The sequence below is a fragment of the Patella vulgata genome, chromosome 6 (genome assembly GCF_932274485.2).
Source record: "Patella vulgata chromosome 6, xgPatVulg1.2, whole genome shotgun sequence".
NCBI lineage: Eukaryota > Metazoa > Mollusca > Gastropoda > Patellidae > Patella > Patella vulgata.
Genome location: NC_065884.2, coordinates 44,096,143 through 44,116,727, shown reverse-complemented (window position 1 = coordinate 44,116,727; position 20,585 = coordinate 44,096,143). Strand labels below are relative to the sequence as shown.

The window sequence follows — 20,585 nt, the reverse complement described above, 5'->3', positions numbered from 1 at the left end:
TCGTTTCGAACCAAAATTACCAGACTGGCGTCCTCCCTCGTATCTATGAATATGGATTCAGTAAAAAAATCGATTATGAAATATTTTATTTGTAAACAATTTTAACTACATCTTTACAGATGTAATTAATTAAGAAACTATATAATCTATTTCATTTGATCAATTTGGCCCACATTATACAATATTTTGAAATATGTCGGTATAGATGAAAAAGTATTAAATGTGGCTGCACGCAACAATCTTATATCATCTCATCCACACACAGTACCTCATGGCATGAAGAAAATTTCGATATAATTTTGACGCCATTCAAATTCCCATAAAAGTTTATGTTCCAAGTTTGGGGATGGGGGCGAATTGAGTCAACTGGCGTGGTCTTTGTCTTGGTCCTGCCACTGCTAAAGACTATCGAAGCCTATAACTACCATTCATAATTTCTACTTTTCGCCTCTTCAAAACACGAAAGTCGAAAAGTCGAAGTTACGACAAAATGTGAGGCGACAACACGCTATACAAGCCAATATCTTTATATCCCAAAGATCTCTTTCCCTTTTGATATTTCAGGCCATAACTTTCTGGATTCTTGCCCCTGATTGTACAAAAAATCGCGTTTGTTTTTAGCTTGTTCTCTATCCATCGCTTGCAAAATGTGGGCGTGTCCTGCCTGGTAGCCGCTGGTTCTATAATACAGTTGTTTTTTTTTTTAATTTTGGTTTGAAGCATTGCATTGTGATCGCGATAGAGCCTACAATTTTTGCCATTTTTTTTTCAAGCTTGTGAACTGGACAAGAGATCAGATTTCGTGACCAAATTTGGTCAACATCCAAGTTTCCTTTTGGGGAAGCTGCTGTCTGTCTATCTTATTACCGAGACAAAGCTGCTGTTATACATTTGTTTACTTCCAAAATTAAAGGGCAATTTTAAACCCGTCTAAGCATTATTTTGTTTTATTATATTGTGGTAAGATTGATAAAGCGTCTCCAAACAAGATTTAAAAAAAAAATCACCTAATTGATTGTTTGTTTTTATTTGCCAGGTTGCACACGAAGACAAAGTAATATTTCATATTATAAACCTGTTGTGTTTTTACCTGAAATGAATTAAGAAGTAGAAATGGTTTATATTTTTTTAATTCCGTGAATGCGATTTTGATTTGGAGGAGCCGCAGTGGCTTAGTGAGAATGCCGTTGGCTAGCTAACCAAGATATCTTGAGTTTGCTCCGGTGTTGGCCGAGAAAGTTCCTCCTGACTTTCCGGACTGGTTTCTCCCATGTCAGTTTTGCAGAACAAGGGGCCTGGCTAGGACAGTCTCTAGTCATTCGGATAGAGATGAAAAATTGAGGTACCATGTACATATTGGCATGCACGTAAAAGATCCCTTGACAGTTGGAATTCGATATATATGAGTAGGTCGTAGTGCCACTGTCCGGGCAAAATTTCCCTCATAGCACACTGTATGTGGGATGTTAAACCCCATTTTATTTCGTTTGTATTTACTTCTAGATACCTTTTCACTGCTGTATGTTTTGTGTAAAACATATTTATTTGTACATAACAATAACATATCCAGAAAACATTAGAATTTTCTGTGAAACTACATAAAAGTGCATAAATATTTTGCATTATCACACTGAATTTGTCTAATGTAGATAATGTTTATGTATAGATTGGTACAAATATTTTCATGCTTTTGTTATTACATGTTGTATTTACATTGAATTTAGGGAGGAAGCAATGGTGTTTATTGCACATTGTTTTTGCTAATAGACATTTTGACTTAAAAACTGAACCATTGATCTGTTTATGTATCTCTTGAAGTAAAGGGCACTTGATTGGAACCAAACTAGTAACATATATATATATATATCTAGTTTAATTTATTACACCAAAATAGTGGATGTACAAATAATTATGAATAATAACTTTTGGTTTTTTTTATAATCTTTATTTAAATTCAAATCAGTCGTTATTTTACTTTTAAGTGATTTTTATACACCCACAATTAACATGAATGTGTATTGTAGCCAAACTGCATTCGTTATCTGTCAGTCCGTCAAACTTATATTTTGGTGATTCTAAACACAACATTTTTTTTTTTGATCACAAATTTCAGAATTATCTCCCCATTTACATTCGGAACATGATACAGGACTGAGTCCTTGAGAGCATTTTCTAATCTCTATGGGACTGTTTACACGAGTGCAAGGATGACTTTGTTCCGGACAATCTGTGCATTTCCTTATTATAAATTAAGCTAGCAGCGTCAAGACCGGAGAGGTCCACCTACCTATACTATACTATACTATACTATACTATACTATACTCTCTTAAAATACAAAATATTAAGGAAAGACATTTTATATAAATTTACAACATGCAGTGGCATGCAGAGGTTTAGTGATGCTCAGGGCCATCTCTTAGTACTGAGAAATGTGAGAAAGGAAGACATTTTAAATATGTAAAAAAAAAAAAAAATGAAAGGTTTTATTCAAATTAAGAAAGGCAGCTTGTACAACAAAGTTAACATCGATAATGGATGTCCGAGCCATCGCCCTCTCTCTGCACGCCATTGTTCACTTTTAATCCTATCCAAAATTCTTGTCTTTAGCAGAAGTGGCAGGATTAGAGATAAAGGAAGTTATAAATCTCCAAATTCTTCTGAGGGGCTTACACCCTTTCCATGTGGGCATTTGCTTTACACAAAATTGAATTCCACATACTAATCAAAGAAGCTTAGGCTACAACACCATTGTCCCTGCAAAATTTCTTCACTCACACTGACCATGTGACCATAAAAATGAATACTATTGTTTGTTAGTCTAAAAATGACCTAAATAAAGTGTTGATTAAACCCCATTCTATCCAATCAACCATCACAATTATCGTCAAAATGGCTTAGAAAAGAATAAGACACTTTAGACATTATGGTTATCTCATTAATAAAAGTTATAAACATTAAAATAACACAATATCTGTTCAAAAATATATATATGTGTATGGAATTATTTCTGTTTTCTTTCTGTTCCATATCAGGGTTTATCTCTGACATATGAGAATTGATTTAATTACTACATATATAAAATTTATATACTGTAGTACTTAAAGATTACTATTTAACTAAATTCATTGTAGTACATAATTTTTTTTTGTACAAATATTTAAGATTATTTATTATGAACCATTCTGATCATCAACAAATTTAACATGCGTAAAGGGGAAAATGCCTGTTTTGTCATTGAGTACACCTTCCCACTGTCCATTCACATTCATTTTCGTAACAGTAATAATTTCACCTTTCTGAAAAGAAAGTAATTTGTTATTTACTTTGTCATTCGTACAGTAAAATAATAACAGGCACATAGGCCCCTATCACCCATCAGTTAACAGTGCAATCAAAGACTACCCCATAAACACTCATGTATAATTAACACGCCGCCATAAATAACACTCAACCCCTCTCCATTCCCGGGAATTCAGGAAAAATTTATTTTCCCCCAAATAACACATATGTTATACATTTGAAACCAGTATCTGTTTCCTCGTACATGGCTATTAATCACCCTGGATCTTCAAATTTGGATTTATGACTGCATATTTTTATAAACAAGCCAACAGTGATGCTGATGTCCCCTGCCGAAATACCAAAATAAATAGATGACACTTATTAATTAATTGCACATTTATCTTTTTCAAAAGTATCAAGCAATCAAACTGATTATCTATGCTTAGTCTAAGCATAAAATCAAGATGAAACTCAGTCAGGATACACTGAATTTCATCACCCTCCATCAGTTAGAATCAAAGTTATCTTGTCCCAAAGCATCAACCAATGAAATTGCTTGGCTCTGATAAGCTTTAAAGAATGAACATCTATACCTCAATTAAAAGCAGAGTTGTTATGTTTTGAAGCCTTGACCAATCAAATTGTTTATCGCTACTTAGCCTAAGCAGAGAATTCTCATCATCGCACTTAGTCACGGTATTGATATATTGAATCTCTACTGAAGAGTTTTCATCATTCTCACCCAATTAGAACCAAAGTTATCATGTTTCAAAGTCTCAACCAATGAAATTGCTTATCTCTGCTTAGCCATAGTGGAAAATGCGCATGATTCATCACAATCACTCAATTAGAATCAAAGTTGTCAACCTCCAAAGTCTCAACCAATCAAATTGCTTATTGCTCTGAGCTGAAAATGCTCAGTATCAAACTTAGTCAAGGTATTGATGTGATGTAAACTATACACAAAGTTTCATCACTCTCACTTATTAGATCTAAAGTTATTGTGTCCCAAAGCATCAACCATTCAAATTGCTTACATGTATCTCTGCTTACCATAAGCAGAAAATGCTCATCTTCGAACTCCAATGAATGCCTACTCCAAGTACGAACATTCTACCTCAATTCAAAGTAGAGTTATTGTATTCCCAATTCTCGACCAATCAAATTGCTTGTTGCTCTGCTTACCCTGAGCAGAAAATGCTCATTATTGAACTGAGGTATTGATGTAATGAAACTATACACCAAGTTTCATCACTCTCATTTAATTAGAACTAAAGTTATCGTGTCCCAAAGCACCAACCAATCATATTGCTTATATCTGTTTACCCTAAAAAGAAATTGCTCATCTTCGAACTCCATCAAGGCATTGACCTAAAAAACACCTACACTAAGTTTAAACATTCTAACTCAATAAGAATTGAACATTGTGCCCCAAAAAGTGTGACGGACAGACCCATTTTAAGTCCCCTGTTTTCCTGCTAAAGAAGGGGACAATTATGGCAACTATATAATTTAGCATAATCTCATAGCGTGGATATGAACTGTACTTATGTTAAACTATATTTAGCATAATCTTGTAGTTTGGATCACTATATGAGCTGTACTTGCAATTGGCATCCATCTTTTGTTCATTCATTTGCAAGTGATGGAAAAAGTTACAAATTTTCATTACCCTAAATAACAAGCCCCCCTCAGGTGGGACTGCCCAGGGAAAAGGGTGTGTGTTTAATTACATATAAGTAGAAAAGGTAATTAAAACACAATAACCTCCAATATACTTTTACTTGCTGCATTTACAATGATTTGACAAATTGAAAATTCCATACATCTATGCTGCTCCCTATGTAAAGATAGGTTCCCAGGAAATGAAACATACGCCCACAGCAATTAAATTGTCCGAGCCGTTGACAAGGGTTGTCACATAATTATTCTTTGTAGGTAATTGAGGGCATTTACAAGAAAATTTCATACAGATCAGATTATAATTTTTGCCGATTAAGGGTTCACAAGGTTCTACAAACTGAAACAAGGGCCTTAACTCTGGAAGTGATTTACAGAAATTGTTGAAATTTGACAGACTTTTTCGTTTTACTAATTTAAATAATGTATATAAATTTCATACAGTTCAGATAACTTTTGTCGTTCGAAAGTTCACAAGGTTCACAAAGTAAAACAAGGGCCATAACTTAAGAAATTATTGACGGAAATTGCTGAAATTCAATAGACCTCTGTCTAAATTTCATACATATCGAGCATTAACAAGGTTGAACAAAATTCAATAGGCTGCGTCGTTTCACTAATCTAAATGATACATATAAATTTCATACAGATTGGATGATAACTTTTGGCATTAGAGTGTTCAACAAAGTGAAACGAGGGTCTTAACTCTAGACGTAATAAATGGAAATTGCTGAAATTCACCAGGTTTCTTTGTTTTACTAATTTAAATAATGCATATAAATTTCACAAATATCAGATTATATCTTTTGGTGTTAGAGTTTTCACAAGGTTGAACAAAGTGAAATAAGGGCCATAACTCTAGATGTAATAAACGGAAATTGCTGAAATTCAATAGGATTCTTCTTTTTAATACTTTAAATGACACATCTAAATTTCATACATATTGTTTGATAACTTTTGATGTTTAGACCTTTTACAAGGTTCAACAAAGTGAAATAAGGGCCATAACTTAAGATGTAATTACTGAAAATTGTTGAAATTCAATGGGATTCTTCTTTTTACTAACTTGAATGACGCATCTAAATTTCAAACAGATCGGAAGATAACTTTTGATGTTAGAGCGTTCACAAGGTGCAACAATGTGAAACAAGAGCCATAACTATAGAAGTAATTAACAGAAATTATTAAAATTAAATAGGCGTCTTCATCTCACGAATGTAAACAACATATTATATCAATTTTAAAAGAATCGGATTATAACTTTTGGCGTTTGAGCGTTCACAAGAAATTGTGGACGGATGGGGGTGATGACAATATACGTCCACATTTCCATGTGGTCGTATAAAAAATAACAAGTATAAAGTTGATATGAATAATAAATTTGAACAGGAGAATAATCAAGTAATAATCAATGAATTACTAACCAAACATTGACAAGCATATTTGGCACAGAGTCTAATTAGTAAAGGATTAAAATATCACACCATTTCGACATTATGTATAGTTACGGGCAATGTGCCAAGTGTACATTATTTATACTAGTTTAATTATTGGACCCGTGTGATGTATATTTCATTGAAATGCACGTGCTAGATAGTGTCTGTATTTTAAGTTGTTTAACACTCAGAGCTACCCTTGTGCAATATCAATATAATACTTAATGTCTCGCCCTCAACCATTAAACTACACTTAATGCTATTAACCGAAAAATATTTTTTTAGTAGGAGGTGCCAATGTCAAGGAAAAGAAAATGAACGAGCAATGTTAGGGTGCCCCACACAGCCAAAAGAATAGCATACTAGTAGTATCTTGCTTTTGTTTTTACAAGGCTCTCAAAACAATCATTGAGTTGCCTAAAATGAGGGTTTCTAAATTAGATTATTAATCTAGCTTTCTGTAACGTTTCGTAGAAAATAGGCTTAATTATCCTGGCCTGGTTATCAGCCGAAGAATGGTCAATAGACTGGTTAAGAGGAATTAATTTCATATCAAGGGCAGATAATCTATTTTGCACTAAAAACTGCCCAGATTTAATAGCGGTGGCTTGACAACTTTTTCAGTCTAATTCTTTAATTATTTGAAATGCTTATAACTTGTTAAATACAACACAACCGTTTATTTAGGGACTATAAATGTGAGGTGGTAAGTTAAACCGTGTTATTTATATACTTATTGTGGTATACCGTAATTGTCGAAATATTTGGAGATATTGGGAGATATCTATTTATGGTGTGGCACCATAGCAATGTCCCTGAAACAATCCCTATGGGCTCAAGCTAATTCGTTAAAACAAATGAATATTCACCTACCAAAAGTTTTAATTGTGTTTTATCATAAGCATTTGGTATTCTATCTTGTATTACACATGCTTTTGCTGGAAGCTTTACCTAGAAAACAAAAGTTTCATCAAATCATCAATCACATAATTTAGTCACAAAAGCATCTTTGTAATCAAAACCACTGTAATAAAAAAATTACTATTTTGTCAATAATATATTGCTCTGCATGTGACTAATAACACACTTGCTCAGCTTCGTTTGAGCTAACACTATTGAAATATTATAATTTATTTCCTTAAATATATTTCCACCGGGCTCTTCTTCAGATTTTGCAAACATTTTTTTGGAAAGCCACATTCATTATGTTAACATACAAGAATTGCTGATGACATGAGTAAAAAGTATTCTTCATCTCACTGAAAACAACATATATCAATTTTAAAACAATCGGATGATAACTTTTGGCGTTGGAGCGTTCACAAGAAATTGTGGACAACGGATGGTTCGACAAACAGATGTACGGGGAGTGACAGCAATATATGTCAACATTTCCATGTGGGTGTATAACAAACTTGTTCAATTACTATCCTATTATATAGTTGAATTGGTCTACCTACATTATTAAGAGCTGAATGACGATTGCCTATATTGGTAGTAGATGACATCACAGAGTCACTTACAGTAGTTGGTGTTCTGTAAACCATACCAAGTTCTTCTGTTGGATGATTATTTATTTCGTACTACACAAAATAACATTTCAAAATATAATAATAATAACTAGATCTGCCAAGCTAAAAGCTTTCATATTTATCTTCACTTCTGGTCAGAATAGACTTCTTTGTCTCATAACATAAATAGTGGATAACTGTAGTATCATGAGTTCACAAGCAATGGATCTCTAATAGGGACAGGATTCCTAAGATTGTTCAATTCTATTCAGTATTTACAATGATTTTACAAATTGAAAATTCCATCGATCTATGCGGCTCCCTATGTAAAGAAAGGTTGCCAGGCAACAAAACATAAGCCCACAGCAGGTAAATCGTCTAAGCAGTCGACAAGGGTAAGTGTGGGCATTTACAAGATAATTTCATACAGATCAGATTATAATTTTCGGCGTTTGAGGGTTCACAAGGGTCTGTCTACAAACTGAAACAAAGGCCTTAACTCTGGAAGTAATTTACGGATTTGTTGAAATTTGACAGGATTTTTCATTTTACTAATTTACATAATGCATATAAATTTCATACAGATCTGATGATAACTTTTGAAAATCGAACGTTTACAAGGTTCAAAAACTAAAAAGCTATAAATCTAGAAGTAATTGACGGTAATTGCTGAAATTAAATTGACTTCTACGTTTCACTAATCTAAATGATGCACTAATCTAAATGACGCATATAAATTTCATACATATATCAATTTTAAAACAAACGGAATGATAACTTAAGGCGATAACAAGAAATTGTGGACGGCGGACGGACGGAGGCGATGGATACGTACACGTATACGTAAAAAGATGGTCACCATTTTTTATTAGCTGTGAATCAAATTGATGGTCCTGTTTTAAGTCTGACTGAAGAAAAGACAGGACATAATCTAGGGTTGGTAATTTGATTTCTTAATTAAATGTTAAATTATCAATTTGACTACCAACTACCAAGGCTGTGTGAAATTTTACATTTTCCGAAAAAAGCAAATCAGGAATTTAGTAGCAAAACTAAGACATTTAACAATGTTTCATGAATAAGTGACAGAAAAGCAAATGGAAGCAAAAATATAAGCATGCACCCCCCATTCTAAATGTTCAAATAAATTAATTCTTACCTTTTCTACATAAGGAACTGGTATTTGACCAACTTGTCCATGTTTATTTCTGCACGTCCACCATTTCTCTTCATCTTTAGATATAACTTCTAATACATCACCTCGCAGAAATGGAAGATCTTCAAGGTCCTGAAAAAGTGAGGATTGAAACCAATTAAAGGTAGGTTGCCAGGCAACAAAACATACGCCCACAGCAGTTAAGTCGTCCGAGCAGTCACCAAGAGTTGTTGCATATTTTGTCTATTGTCGGTAATGAAACATTTATAATACACTAAAACCTGATTAAGAGTAGCAACTCATTAAGTAATTATCAGAAAATCATTAGAAAAAGTTTGGCTTTTAGTTCTGCCCCACGCTAACGTTTAGTATACGAAACATTTAATATCATGAATTTAGCTGTTCAAGTTATCAAAATTCATTGAAAATCAATATACTTGTTCGTCTCAAGACCTTAAACTCTGTTAATCAATCTAAGAGCATCCACAAGATTTTTCAATGTGATCAAGGGTTATAACTCTGGTAGTAATCATCGGAAATCATTGAAAATCACTGGGCTTCTTCGTCTTACGACCTTAAACACTGTGCATAAATTTAAAGTTAGTCTGATATAAAGGGTGTTGTACAGTCTTAAATGCACATTTTAAAGCTAGCACTGTAATTTTTGTTGATACGATATGACATTTTGAGTTATTTTGGTTGGTAAACTCCATATTAATCACCAAAAAAATACCAATTTTATTTACCAACTATGTTCCAATCTTGGCCCAAAAGCATGACAATAAAAAGTGCTGATGACAATAAAAGTCAAATTTTCTCAGTTATGCCTGCATGAATTTTCTTTAAATTTGGCATGCACAATGCTAATAGCAATTTCAAACAAAGCCACTGGTCAATTTTTGACTATAGGCTGTGGTTTGTCTGGTATCCATGGAAACACAAAAAAAACAATAAGTTTTCTTGGAGATTCTATTAGTACATGCTTAAAAGAGATATCAATAACCACACCAGTAGATGGAAAGTAGAGGTTATAAGCTACATTTCAACACCAAAAACATTGGAAAATATCAATTTAAAGTATTTTAAACTCGTCCTTCATTATTCACCTTCAAACAGGATTTTGTGATTTTGGGTTAATTCTTTGAATACGTCCACAACAAGTTTTATAATACAACAATTCGGACGTTAAAAGTAAATATCTACTTCAGTGCACTACTCGGCCGCTCTAAAAATCATTTTATGCCTTCAAAAATAGCAGTCTTCGATCATCAAAAAATGAAATTCAGCCATGTTCCAATCGCGATAGATGGTAGACCTGGATAATCGCATCTTAGAAGGAATTCCTTCTGGTGTCATATCTAGATAGACGTGAATGATCCAGTGTGAAACTACTGCTGGACACGGCCATGATTGTTTACAGCGGATGACGTCAACAAAGATTTTTCAAAAGAGATCAAGGGCCATAACTCTGGCAGTAATTATCGCAAATCATTGAAAATCAATAGGCTTATTCGTCTCATGACCTTAAACACTGTATATAAATCTAAAGTCAATCGGATATCAACTTTAGCCTCTAGAGTATCCACAAAATATCTTTATCTGGATATATGATACTTCCCTAACAACCAGATAAGATAATGATATACCTTGTTTATTCTTAGGCCACACAAAATAAATGTCTTGTTTCTCGGGCAACTGACAGCTGAAACTGTAGGGAGGGAGGGCGGTTTCTTTTTTTTTTTTACTCATTGATGGTGCAAAATAAAATTTGGCTATTGCTGAAAATTGTTGGGGCGGGAGGGCGGTCTTTCTTTTTTTTTTTTTTTAAATGAGAAAGTCATTACTTGTTTACGTTTTTGCTTTCCGTTATATTCAACTTTATTGTACATACTTAAAACATAAACCCAAAATCAAGTCTACTAAAACACTGAGACTGAACACTGACTGAAAGGAAAATAATTTTCCATATTTAATTCACATAATTGAAATTGGTTTAAAATAAAATTCCATACGACTATGTAATAGCCCTCCATAAAGACAACAATATTTTTAAAAACTAAGCCTCTTTCACCAGGTGTATCAAAAATAATAATCATGGTAAACAGTATTTAAAACTAAATCTAGTATCGCCGGTTTATTTATAATTATTTACCGAATTCCAACCAATGCATGTCACACCGTGTCATCGGTATTGGAGATTGCCGGAAATACTGTTTCTTGGGATATTCGGTGTGTTTCTCAGGATATTCGGTGTTCTATCCGGTGTTTATATTGAATGACTATTTAAATCTAACTAACAACTGGTCAGTAAAACCATCAAATCGGTAATCCAATTATTATTTTCCGGATTATCGAAACTACCGTAAATGTGCTAATAATGACCCAGATTCTAAGGTATGCATTATGACGACTATCGTCATCGTATCGTATTCTTAGCTATAATTAATTAACCTGTTCTACGGTTCATTATTTTATCAATAGGATTTTCCAAACAAGGACCGACTGAAGCCGGCAATAATGAGCCGATTACGATCGAATGATTGAAATATTGTCGCCAATGACTTTTAACACGAATCAAATTCTAGTTTATCAGGGGAGGTAATTAATATCACGTGATACAAAATGGAGGTTCTTTCGATATCAATAAAAAAGGCAAATCTGCCAAACTTCGCCATTGTTCGGATAAAAAAGACAGCATGTTCATCTGAATCAGTTTTAATACATTTGAATAGATATACATGTATGGCGGATGTAGGTACATGCGGGATATTTTTTTTACGACTTGCTTGTCGATGTGCGGGCGGGCGTTACATATTTATTTTTTTTCATCAAGACTAATAAATAGACTGCACGCGCAACCAATTTTGCGTGCGGGCGGTGCCCGAGAAACAAGTTATTTTATTTGTGTTGCCTTATCCTGTATGGGAATCGAAAAATAACTTTAACATCTTAAGCATACAGGCAAGGGCCATAACTCATATTATCAGAAATCATAGTAAATCAATAGGATTCTTTGTCTCACAAACATAAAGTTTCTACAATCATTGGAATCATTTAAAAATCAATAGATTTCTTTGACTTGTGAACATAAAACAGATGGTAACTTTAGCCTCTAGAACAATTTTGAACGACTGAAAGAGGTGACAACAATAAACAACCACTTTTAAAGTGAAAATATGACTGAAAAGAAAGACCTAATGATGAATGCCACTGAATTTTAAAAGATGCCAGGCAGCGAATAAATGCCCATGGCCAGCATATTCCCACTCAGTCATAGACTTGCATGTTGCAGAGTCTGAATGATTTCTTACCAAGCCCATCCTGCTGTAAACCTACTATAAACAATAACATGTGAACCACTTGAGAAGTGCTTTTTACGATCCTCAAAGTTTCTGGGTATAGGTTCAACGAGTTTGACACCTCCCTCTCTGTTCGGATAAGCTGGTCTGGTGATTTGGCGACGAACAATATCTGATCAGCTCTATTTATCTCGACGACAAGTGTCTGAATACTGCCAGACTGCATTTCTGATAGTTTATTTCTCAAAATATGGTGGCAAAAACATTCATTCACTTTGATTTACTCACTCCGTTTCTTTGACACTTTCCTATCTGGTCGGATAAACTAGTGATTTGGCGACAGGCGGTATCTGGTAAGCTTTATTTATCGACGATCAGCGCCTGAAATACTGCAAGACTGCATTTCCTGCAGTCTATTTTTCAAATTTTCAGAAGCTTCGTCGAGGTTCTCAAATCTGTTCGTTTGACACTATCTCAACGATCAGTGCCCAAAATAATGCATTTCCGGCAACCTGTCTTTGAAGCTCTTGATTTGCCCCCTTATACTTGGACTATGCCCTAGATTTGCCCCCCCCCCAACCCCCAGCGGCTGGTGCCGCCACTGTGTTCGAGTGTAGCTTTTAAGCTTTGAGGGCCAAAGGAAATAACTGAGCATAAAACTGATTGACATTTAACATAAATCGTTAAGATTTGATATAACTACTTTGTCTCACTAACCTGACAACTTTTGTCATGATAGCATTCAAAAGATTGTACAAAGTGATTGTACAGGCTTTTTCATCTTACTGATGTAAAAGATTAGATTATAAACACAGTCTGTAGAGTGTTCACAGGAAATAGTGGACAGATTGACATAACGTGGCAACAACACACATTTTCAATGTGAGCATATAAAAAAAATCAATTCCTTTACTCACCTTTCCAGGAAAATCATACTTTGCTCGTATTTTTTCTCTTGGTGCCTGAAATATATTTTTCACACTATTCAGTTAGTTTTTTTGAGATTAAAAAAACATTTGTAATAACAACGATTCCTGTACCCCCTAACTTAGTCCAACAGCAATAATGCTGCTGTAAATTTATAAACCAGAGCCAAAATTTGCTAAATTAATTTTGAATCAGTTGGGTCAAACCAATTCAATTTTCATTTCTCCTGGTTCTCATGAAAGATGTTTAGTTTCAAATTTCAAAACATAAAAAATTCTAACTAAAAGCATTTCAACAAGTGCAACCAAGTACTTTCGGTTTTTAAATTAGTCTTTTTCCCGAACAGTCTGATTAAAATACAGATCTACATTTCATTTCGTTTTTTTAAATATATTTTTATACTTTCGATAGCCTACACTACATGAAGATCAGACAAGTTGTACTCGAAGGGCGTGTCAGGGGTCATACAAGCGGCTTTTGACCCTATGACATCAGACATCACCGTAACAGACTGTTTCATTGGCTTATCCCTGTACACATATTTGAATAAGCTTGTGAAAGTCCAACATCCCTAATAATTTTCCCCTTAACATTGACCCTCTGGGACCAAAATACTTCTTATCTGAATTATCTCTACCGATACAGCAAATCTACTATTTGGATGGAATCCACTGAGAGTTTGAAAACGTTTGAATTTAGCCCTGCAGAGTTCCTTTGAGGTAAAGCAATCATACTTAAACTAAATAAGCACTGTTCAAGCAACATAATTTTCTAAATTTGGGTGATATCCATCAAGTAGTTCAGTTAAATCAGCCTACAGAAATGGGTCTATTTGACTGATTATGAATAATAGCCATTAGATCCAACGCCCGCTGCTTCAATCCCAAAATAAAGATGACAAGCATTCTTTTACTTGCACATTTATCTTTGTAGCAATCTAACAATCAAACTGTTATCACGAACCTATACACCAGTTTCATTGATCACTACCCCTTATTTAGAAGCATAGTTAATTGTTCTAAAGTCTTAGCCAATAAAATTGTGTATCTTTGCTTAACCTAGGCTTAAAATGCTCATCATCAAACTCAATCAAGACATTCACATACAGAACATCTACACCAAGTTTGAATATACTAGCTAAATTTGAAATAGACTTATTGTATCCAAAAGTGTGACAGACGGACAGACTGATGGACGGACAAATGAACCCATTTTAATAGTCTGGTGCTTTCTTCGAAAGACATCCAAAAGCTTGCCTAATTTTATGTCAAAGCACTGTGCTACTGTACACATACTCACTGGTTTTATTAAAGATGTGGTATCTAAGTAATGAGTTTTATAAAAAGTTAAAAGACTTGGAATATCACTAAATTCTTGATCTCCTATTCTGAATCTTGGTAAGGATCCAGGAGGACCCATCTGTATTTTGTTGATTATATAATGACTGACTTTGGTATCTTCCCTAGAAAAAAAGTTATTACAATCTCAACACGGCTGGCACAGCGAAAATCCGCCCACCAGCAGATTTGTGAAGGGAATGACGCAAGGTTATAATCAGGAATTATTGAATAGTTAAGAGAGAGAGAGAGAGAGAGAGAGTTTAATGTCCACTCAACACATACTAGGTCATTTCAATAATTTGCTTGCACATAGTGTTGTCTAGCTGTGGGAAGAAACCGGAGGACATGGAGAAAACCCACAATGTGGGACAGGTGACGATACCTTACCTTGCAACCTACAAGCTGGGGCTTGAAACCATGCCACTTGCCTCAATGACAGACCTTTTGATCTAAAATGCATGAGTTAGACTACAAGATCACCCAAACCCCCGGAATAGTTAAAGATAGGTTGCCAGGCAGCTACATCAGCCGAGTGGTAGACAAGGGTTTTTGCATATTTATTCTTTTGTAGGTAGTGCGTGTGTGTGTGTGTGTGTGGGGGGGGGGGGGGGGAATGGGGGCATTTATTACCAGACAATCTCATAAAGATCAGATTATAATTTGAGGGTTCACAAATTCTACAACCTGAAAGAAGGGCCTTCAATCTGGAAGTAATTTACAGAAATTGTTGAAATTCAATAGGCTTTATCGTGTCACTCATCTAAATGATGCATATAAATTCCACACAGATCGGATGATTACTTTTGTCATTAGAGCGCTCACAAGGTTCAACAAAGTGAAACAAGGGCCATAACCTCATAGGACAATATTGGTGCCAGTCATTATCACATATGTGATAGAGCTGGTTAAACACATTCCAAATATAATTTTAACACAGAGATCATTGCTACGATAGCTGAGTAATACAGGTTTCCTGAATCGGAAGTGACGAACGCCAAAGGAAAACATGAGTCATCTCTCTATATAACTGACTGAAGTGACGAGTGATAACAGATACGTGGGCGAATTTCTGCTCACTAATAATTCCTTCCAAGACTAAAAGTTGTTGTGTGAGACTGTGAGAGGATATCTGACAATTCATAAAAAGAATTGACTGCCACTAGATAAGAGAACGTGAAAGAAAAACAGAAAAAGTCTGTGCATTGCCATGTTTTTATAAGGTATAGAATGAATATAAACAAGGGAATGTAGTTGTACAGAATATTTCTATCTTTCTCGTGTTCTCTTATCTAATGACAGTCAATTACTTTATTGAATTGTCAGGTATCCTCTTACAGTCCCATATAACTTTTGGTCTTCGAAGAAATTATTAGTGAGCAGAAATTCGGCCGTGTATCTGTTATCACTCGTCACATCAGTCAGTTATATAGAGGCATGACAATCGTGTTTTCCTTTGGCGTTCGTCACTTCCGATTCAGGAAACCTATATTACTCAGCAATCGTAGCAATGATCTCTGTGATAAAATTATATTTGGAATGTGTTTAACCAGCTCTATCACATATGTGATAATGACTGGCACCAATATTGTCCTTTAAGACATAATTAACAGAAACTGCTGGAATTCAATAGGCTTCTTCGTTTCACTAATTCAAATGATGCATACTTTTGTTCAGTTGTCTGAGCGTACACAAGGTACAACAAGGGCCATAACTCGAGAAGAAATTAACAAAAATTATTGAAATTAAATAGGATTCTTCATATTAAATAGGATTCTTCATCTCAGTAATGTAAACAACATATATCAATTTCAAGACAATCAGATGATAAATGTAGGACGACCACACTTCCATGTGGGCATATAATAAAATCACAACAAGTTTTATTCAAATTATTGTGTTAGATTAACATGAGCCAACTGGATCTTCAGGCATTGTATATCGTTTACATATTTCACTGCACTAGCAGCTGTATAAAAACATTCAAGATTGATGATAAACTCTCTCCTCACCTTTCAGCAAGCAGCACATCAGATTACAGATAATGGTATTTAAATATTTCTTAAAATTGTAGTTACTATAGTATTGTGGGAACACTTCTCTAAATCTGATAAATCTGTAACCTCTATTGTGCTGACAAGAAATGTATATGGACCAACGGATAAAAAGGGTGATACCAAAACACGCCGACTTAAACATATATTATGCAAGAGCTAAATCTACCTATTGCAGGTCTTTCTTTAGGCCTGAAATGTTTTCTAAATTATTAATTAGACATTAATTAACTTATCCAGGCCATAATCAACTCTCAATGGCATCGGATTTCTCCGATATTAAATAGATTAGAACAGTTCAGCCATATTTTGATTTAATCTAAAGATGGAGGAGCGAGACTTAGCTTCAAACAACCAGTACGGTGGTTGAAATTATTGCACACATCTTGTCAAACCTTCAAAGGCTAATATCTTCGTTCGCAATAGAGTAATTTGAATGAAATTTTCAAATTATTCATTTGACATTGTCTATTTTCGAACTATTTTAGCAAGAATGGCTAGCTCTGTATCTAAATCTAACATAATGTATCTTTAACATGTTGGCATGTCAAACAGATGAAAAGCCACTACTTGAGCATTATCCCTTCTTGCATGGTCTTCTCAGTAAGCCTCTCCTTCTGTGCAACTTAATTATCCGAAGAGCTATTTTTATTTTGAATGTTTACATGTGCAGTATACACCTGATGGGTGTGTAATTCACAATTTCTCCGGTATTTTAATAAGTTATGTTAGTTGAATTTGGTATGTCGATCTTTGTACAAGATTGCTTTACTTCCGAAGACCAAATTATCATTTTTACAAGGTGTGATCACAATACAGCTGTATTCCCAAAATTTTCACACATGAACAATACAATGGTGCTCAAATAGAGACTGACGATCAAGGTTCTAAAACAATAATTTATTAATTATCAATAAATCATGCGGAGTGCTGAGTTTTTTTATTGATCCCAGTTTAAGATTTTAGTTTTTGTGAGATATCACTAGGACAAATTCAAAATTGCTTATGCTTTCAAGTTTCATTGAAATTTTGTAAAACTCTAAGGGAGAAGGTAATTTACTTTTGAAACATCCGGATATGAAAGGATGGTTTTTGAACAGCTTCTGTATTTGTTCACATATGTGGGAGCTTTACAAATGGTCAAGAACTTAAATCTGTAAAGTCGTTATAAGTAAGTGTGGACAGATGGGGGAGACAATAATCTGAGATATCTGGCATTTTTTATGGTCTGGGTTTAGATTTGAAGCTTTAAACAACAGCACTATTAAATTCTTACCGCACACATAATACACAATCTCCTCTAATAGATTTACTGTCTCTAATCAAAAATATGCCACTCTCAAGCGTAGGAGCCATTAAAATCTCATTGGCCTCCTCTCGCGTTAATGGCCCAAAATACCAACTGAAAAATAAAAATTAAATAACATGAAGCTGTCCATCTGAGATGTTGCATTTATCACATGGAGCTACTGTATGAATTGATAGAACAGATAATTTGAATGATAGACATAAAAGGGTACGAGTAGGAAATTGCATGAATGAAAATAATGTTTTGTTATTGCCACTGTCTGACAATACCCATGGAGGGGTTGAAATAGTTATTTTACAGAAAAAAAAGTCATTTCGAATTTAACTGATGTACACATTTTAAGAATTATTTGATTTCGCACCCATAAAATGACATTTAATGATTAAAATATTATACAAAGAACAACTGTTTTTCCTTATTTCAACTTCATTCATTTCAAATTATCGCAGGTACGTTGCAGTAAATATACTGGCATATATTTCACTATTTGATGATAATTGATTATTCGTTGCAGTAATTATACTGGTATACAGCTATTTGATATTGGGTTATCATTTTATAATACTGGGTAGCAGCCTATATGATGGTAATATTGCATATTGAGACATCGCCATTCACATTTGTAGCACCTTTTCCGTGATTTAGCTCATTGCTATTGAAGTGATCAATCACTAATTACACTTTTTTGTCATATTATTGAATATATGCAAACATTTTAAATACTCTCGTCATTTAAAACATGGTCCGAATGAGCCTCGTCATGATTCGAATTAGTCAAGAATGTGGTCCGAATCATCCAAGAATATGGTCCGAATCAGCCAAGACTCCCAAGAGAGAGAGAGAGAGAGAGAGAGAGAGAGAAATGGGGTCTAACGTCCACTCGACACAAACTAGGTCATTTCAGGACTAACACATGGTTTATTTTATTTCAGTAAAATGCTTGTGCGTAGGAGGCTTTAGCAGTGGGAGGAAACCGGAGGACCCGGAAAAACCCCACACGGTTGGACAGGCGACCCTACTCCTTGTCACATACCAGGGATTCGAAACCACGCCAGTTGACTCAATGACAAACCTTATGATACATGGCACACGTGCTAACCATTCGGCCATCCAGCCCCCTCCGAATCAGCCAAGAATCTAGTCCAAATCAGCCAGGTCTGAATTAGTTCAGCTCTAAACATAGGTCTCATTACACTCGCCCTCTACGTTCAGGAACTGTCTCTCTTCTGGGTCAGTGTAATGAGACCTACCTACGTTCAGAGCTGAACTATTAATCTATTGTTCAATCAGGAGTTTCAAATATAAATGTATATAAATTGTGGGTTCATAAACTAAAGCAGTTGCCCAGTAGAATTGACTGGGAAGCGATTAGATTTTCGACAAGGATTCAATTAGGACAGTTCCTGAACGTAGAGGGCGAGTGTAATGAGACCTACGTTCAGAGCTGAACTAGGTCTGAATCAGCCATGCCATAGTCCGAATCAGCCGATTACCGTATGATTGCTCTCTATTTCAGGCCAAATAACTGCAGTAGTACCATAGAGGTACTTGATTTGTGTCACTTCCTGATTTTTGAAATCTTTCGTTATGGATCCAGCACATCAAAGATATTTATAATTTACATGTTTTTAGTTAGATTACATTAGGTGTTTATAACCAGTTCTGTCACATGTAAAATTGATGTAGACTAACATCCTTCTTTAATGTGGGCGTAGGGCTATATAAGCCTAATAAAATGGTTAAAAACTAACAAGATGAAATTAAACTACGGTATTTATTAATAAAGGTCTCCAATTATCTCAATGTTTCAGTAGCGACATTCTTCATAGTGAACTTTTTTCGTTTGACCCAAACTTTTTAGTAAGATTACTGTACTTGACATGCCATGGCCTAAAAACTAGTGCCCTTAATATAATAATTATGGCCTATTTCATTAATTCCAATCCAATCCTCCTGTCAGTATTCTCAGATTTACTGTTAGTTTAGTTAGTGTTACGTACTGTGTACGGACGGTAGAGTCTACTTGCCTGTATTTATTTTCTGCATCGAAATCTGAAGCCATGTTGGCAGAAATCAAACTAAGTGGGTAAATATCTTCATTGCATTGACATGACAGTTATTCCATTTAGTTCAGGAAGTTATAATCAATTAAATATGGCGAGTCACCCATCAACTAACCCAAATCACCCAGAAAACGATAGCCGAATCATCCAGACTCGTTGTTCGCATGGATTCAGACTAGTAATTTGATTCGCTGATTTCGTGATAGTTCGTCCATTTAATTATAGTAAGTTTCTCCTTTTCCCCTTTCCCGGATTGTACATGCTATTTTTGGTCGACTTTCTAGTCAAAAAAGTTGTTTGGATTTACAGTTTCTGACAAGTTATGGTAAATTTTTATGATTTTGAGGCGGAAGGATCAGGAGGTAAACAGACATGAATAATTAGGGAAATGACCAGGCCTGGTGTGACAGTGTGAGTTGGTTCCTGGTGTGTGATTACCGTTTAGCGCATGCGCAATTGTAGGAGTCACTCACACCGTGTCGATGACTGATCTCGGTGATGGGATTTCCCCTAAGATTTTCTTACGGTCA

At 34.7% G+C, this 20,585-nt stretch overlaps 1 protein-coding gene across 1 annotated transcript; it reads right to left on the bottom strand.

Annotated features, from left to right (window-relative positions):
* Nucleotides 1-2,470: 2,470 nt before the first annotated feature.
* LOC126824752 (adapter molecule Crk) lies at nt 2,471-20,334 on the bottom strand. Its single transcript, XM_050554109.2, has 8 exons — nt 20,020-20,334; nt 17,960-18,085; nt 14,592-14,754; nt 13,283-13,327; nt 9,070-9,198; nt 7,860-7,982; nt 7,273-7,350; nt 2,471-3,297 (listed from the first exon to the last, which is right to left on the bottom strand). The coding sequence occupies exons 1-8, from the start codon at nt 20,052-20,054 to the stop codon at nt 3,172-3,174; spliced, it is 825 nt and encodes a 274-aa protein (XP_050410066.1). The 5' UTR covers nt 20,055-20,334; the 3' UTR covers nt 2,471-3,171.
* Nucleotides 20,335-20,585: the final 251 nt, after the last annotated feature.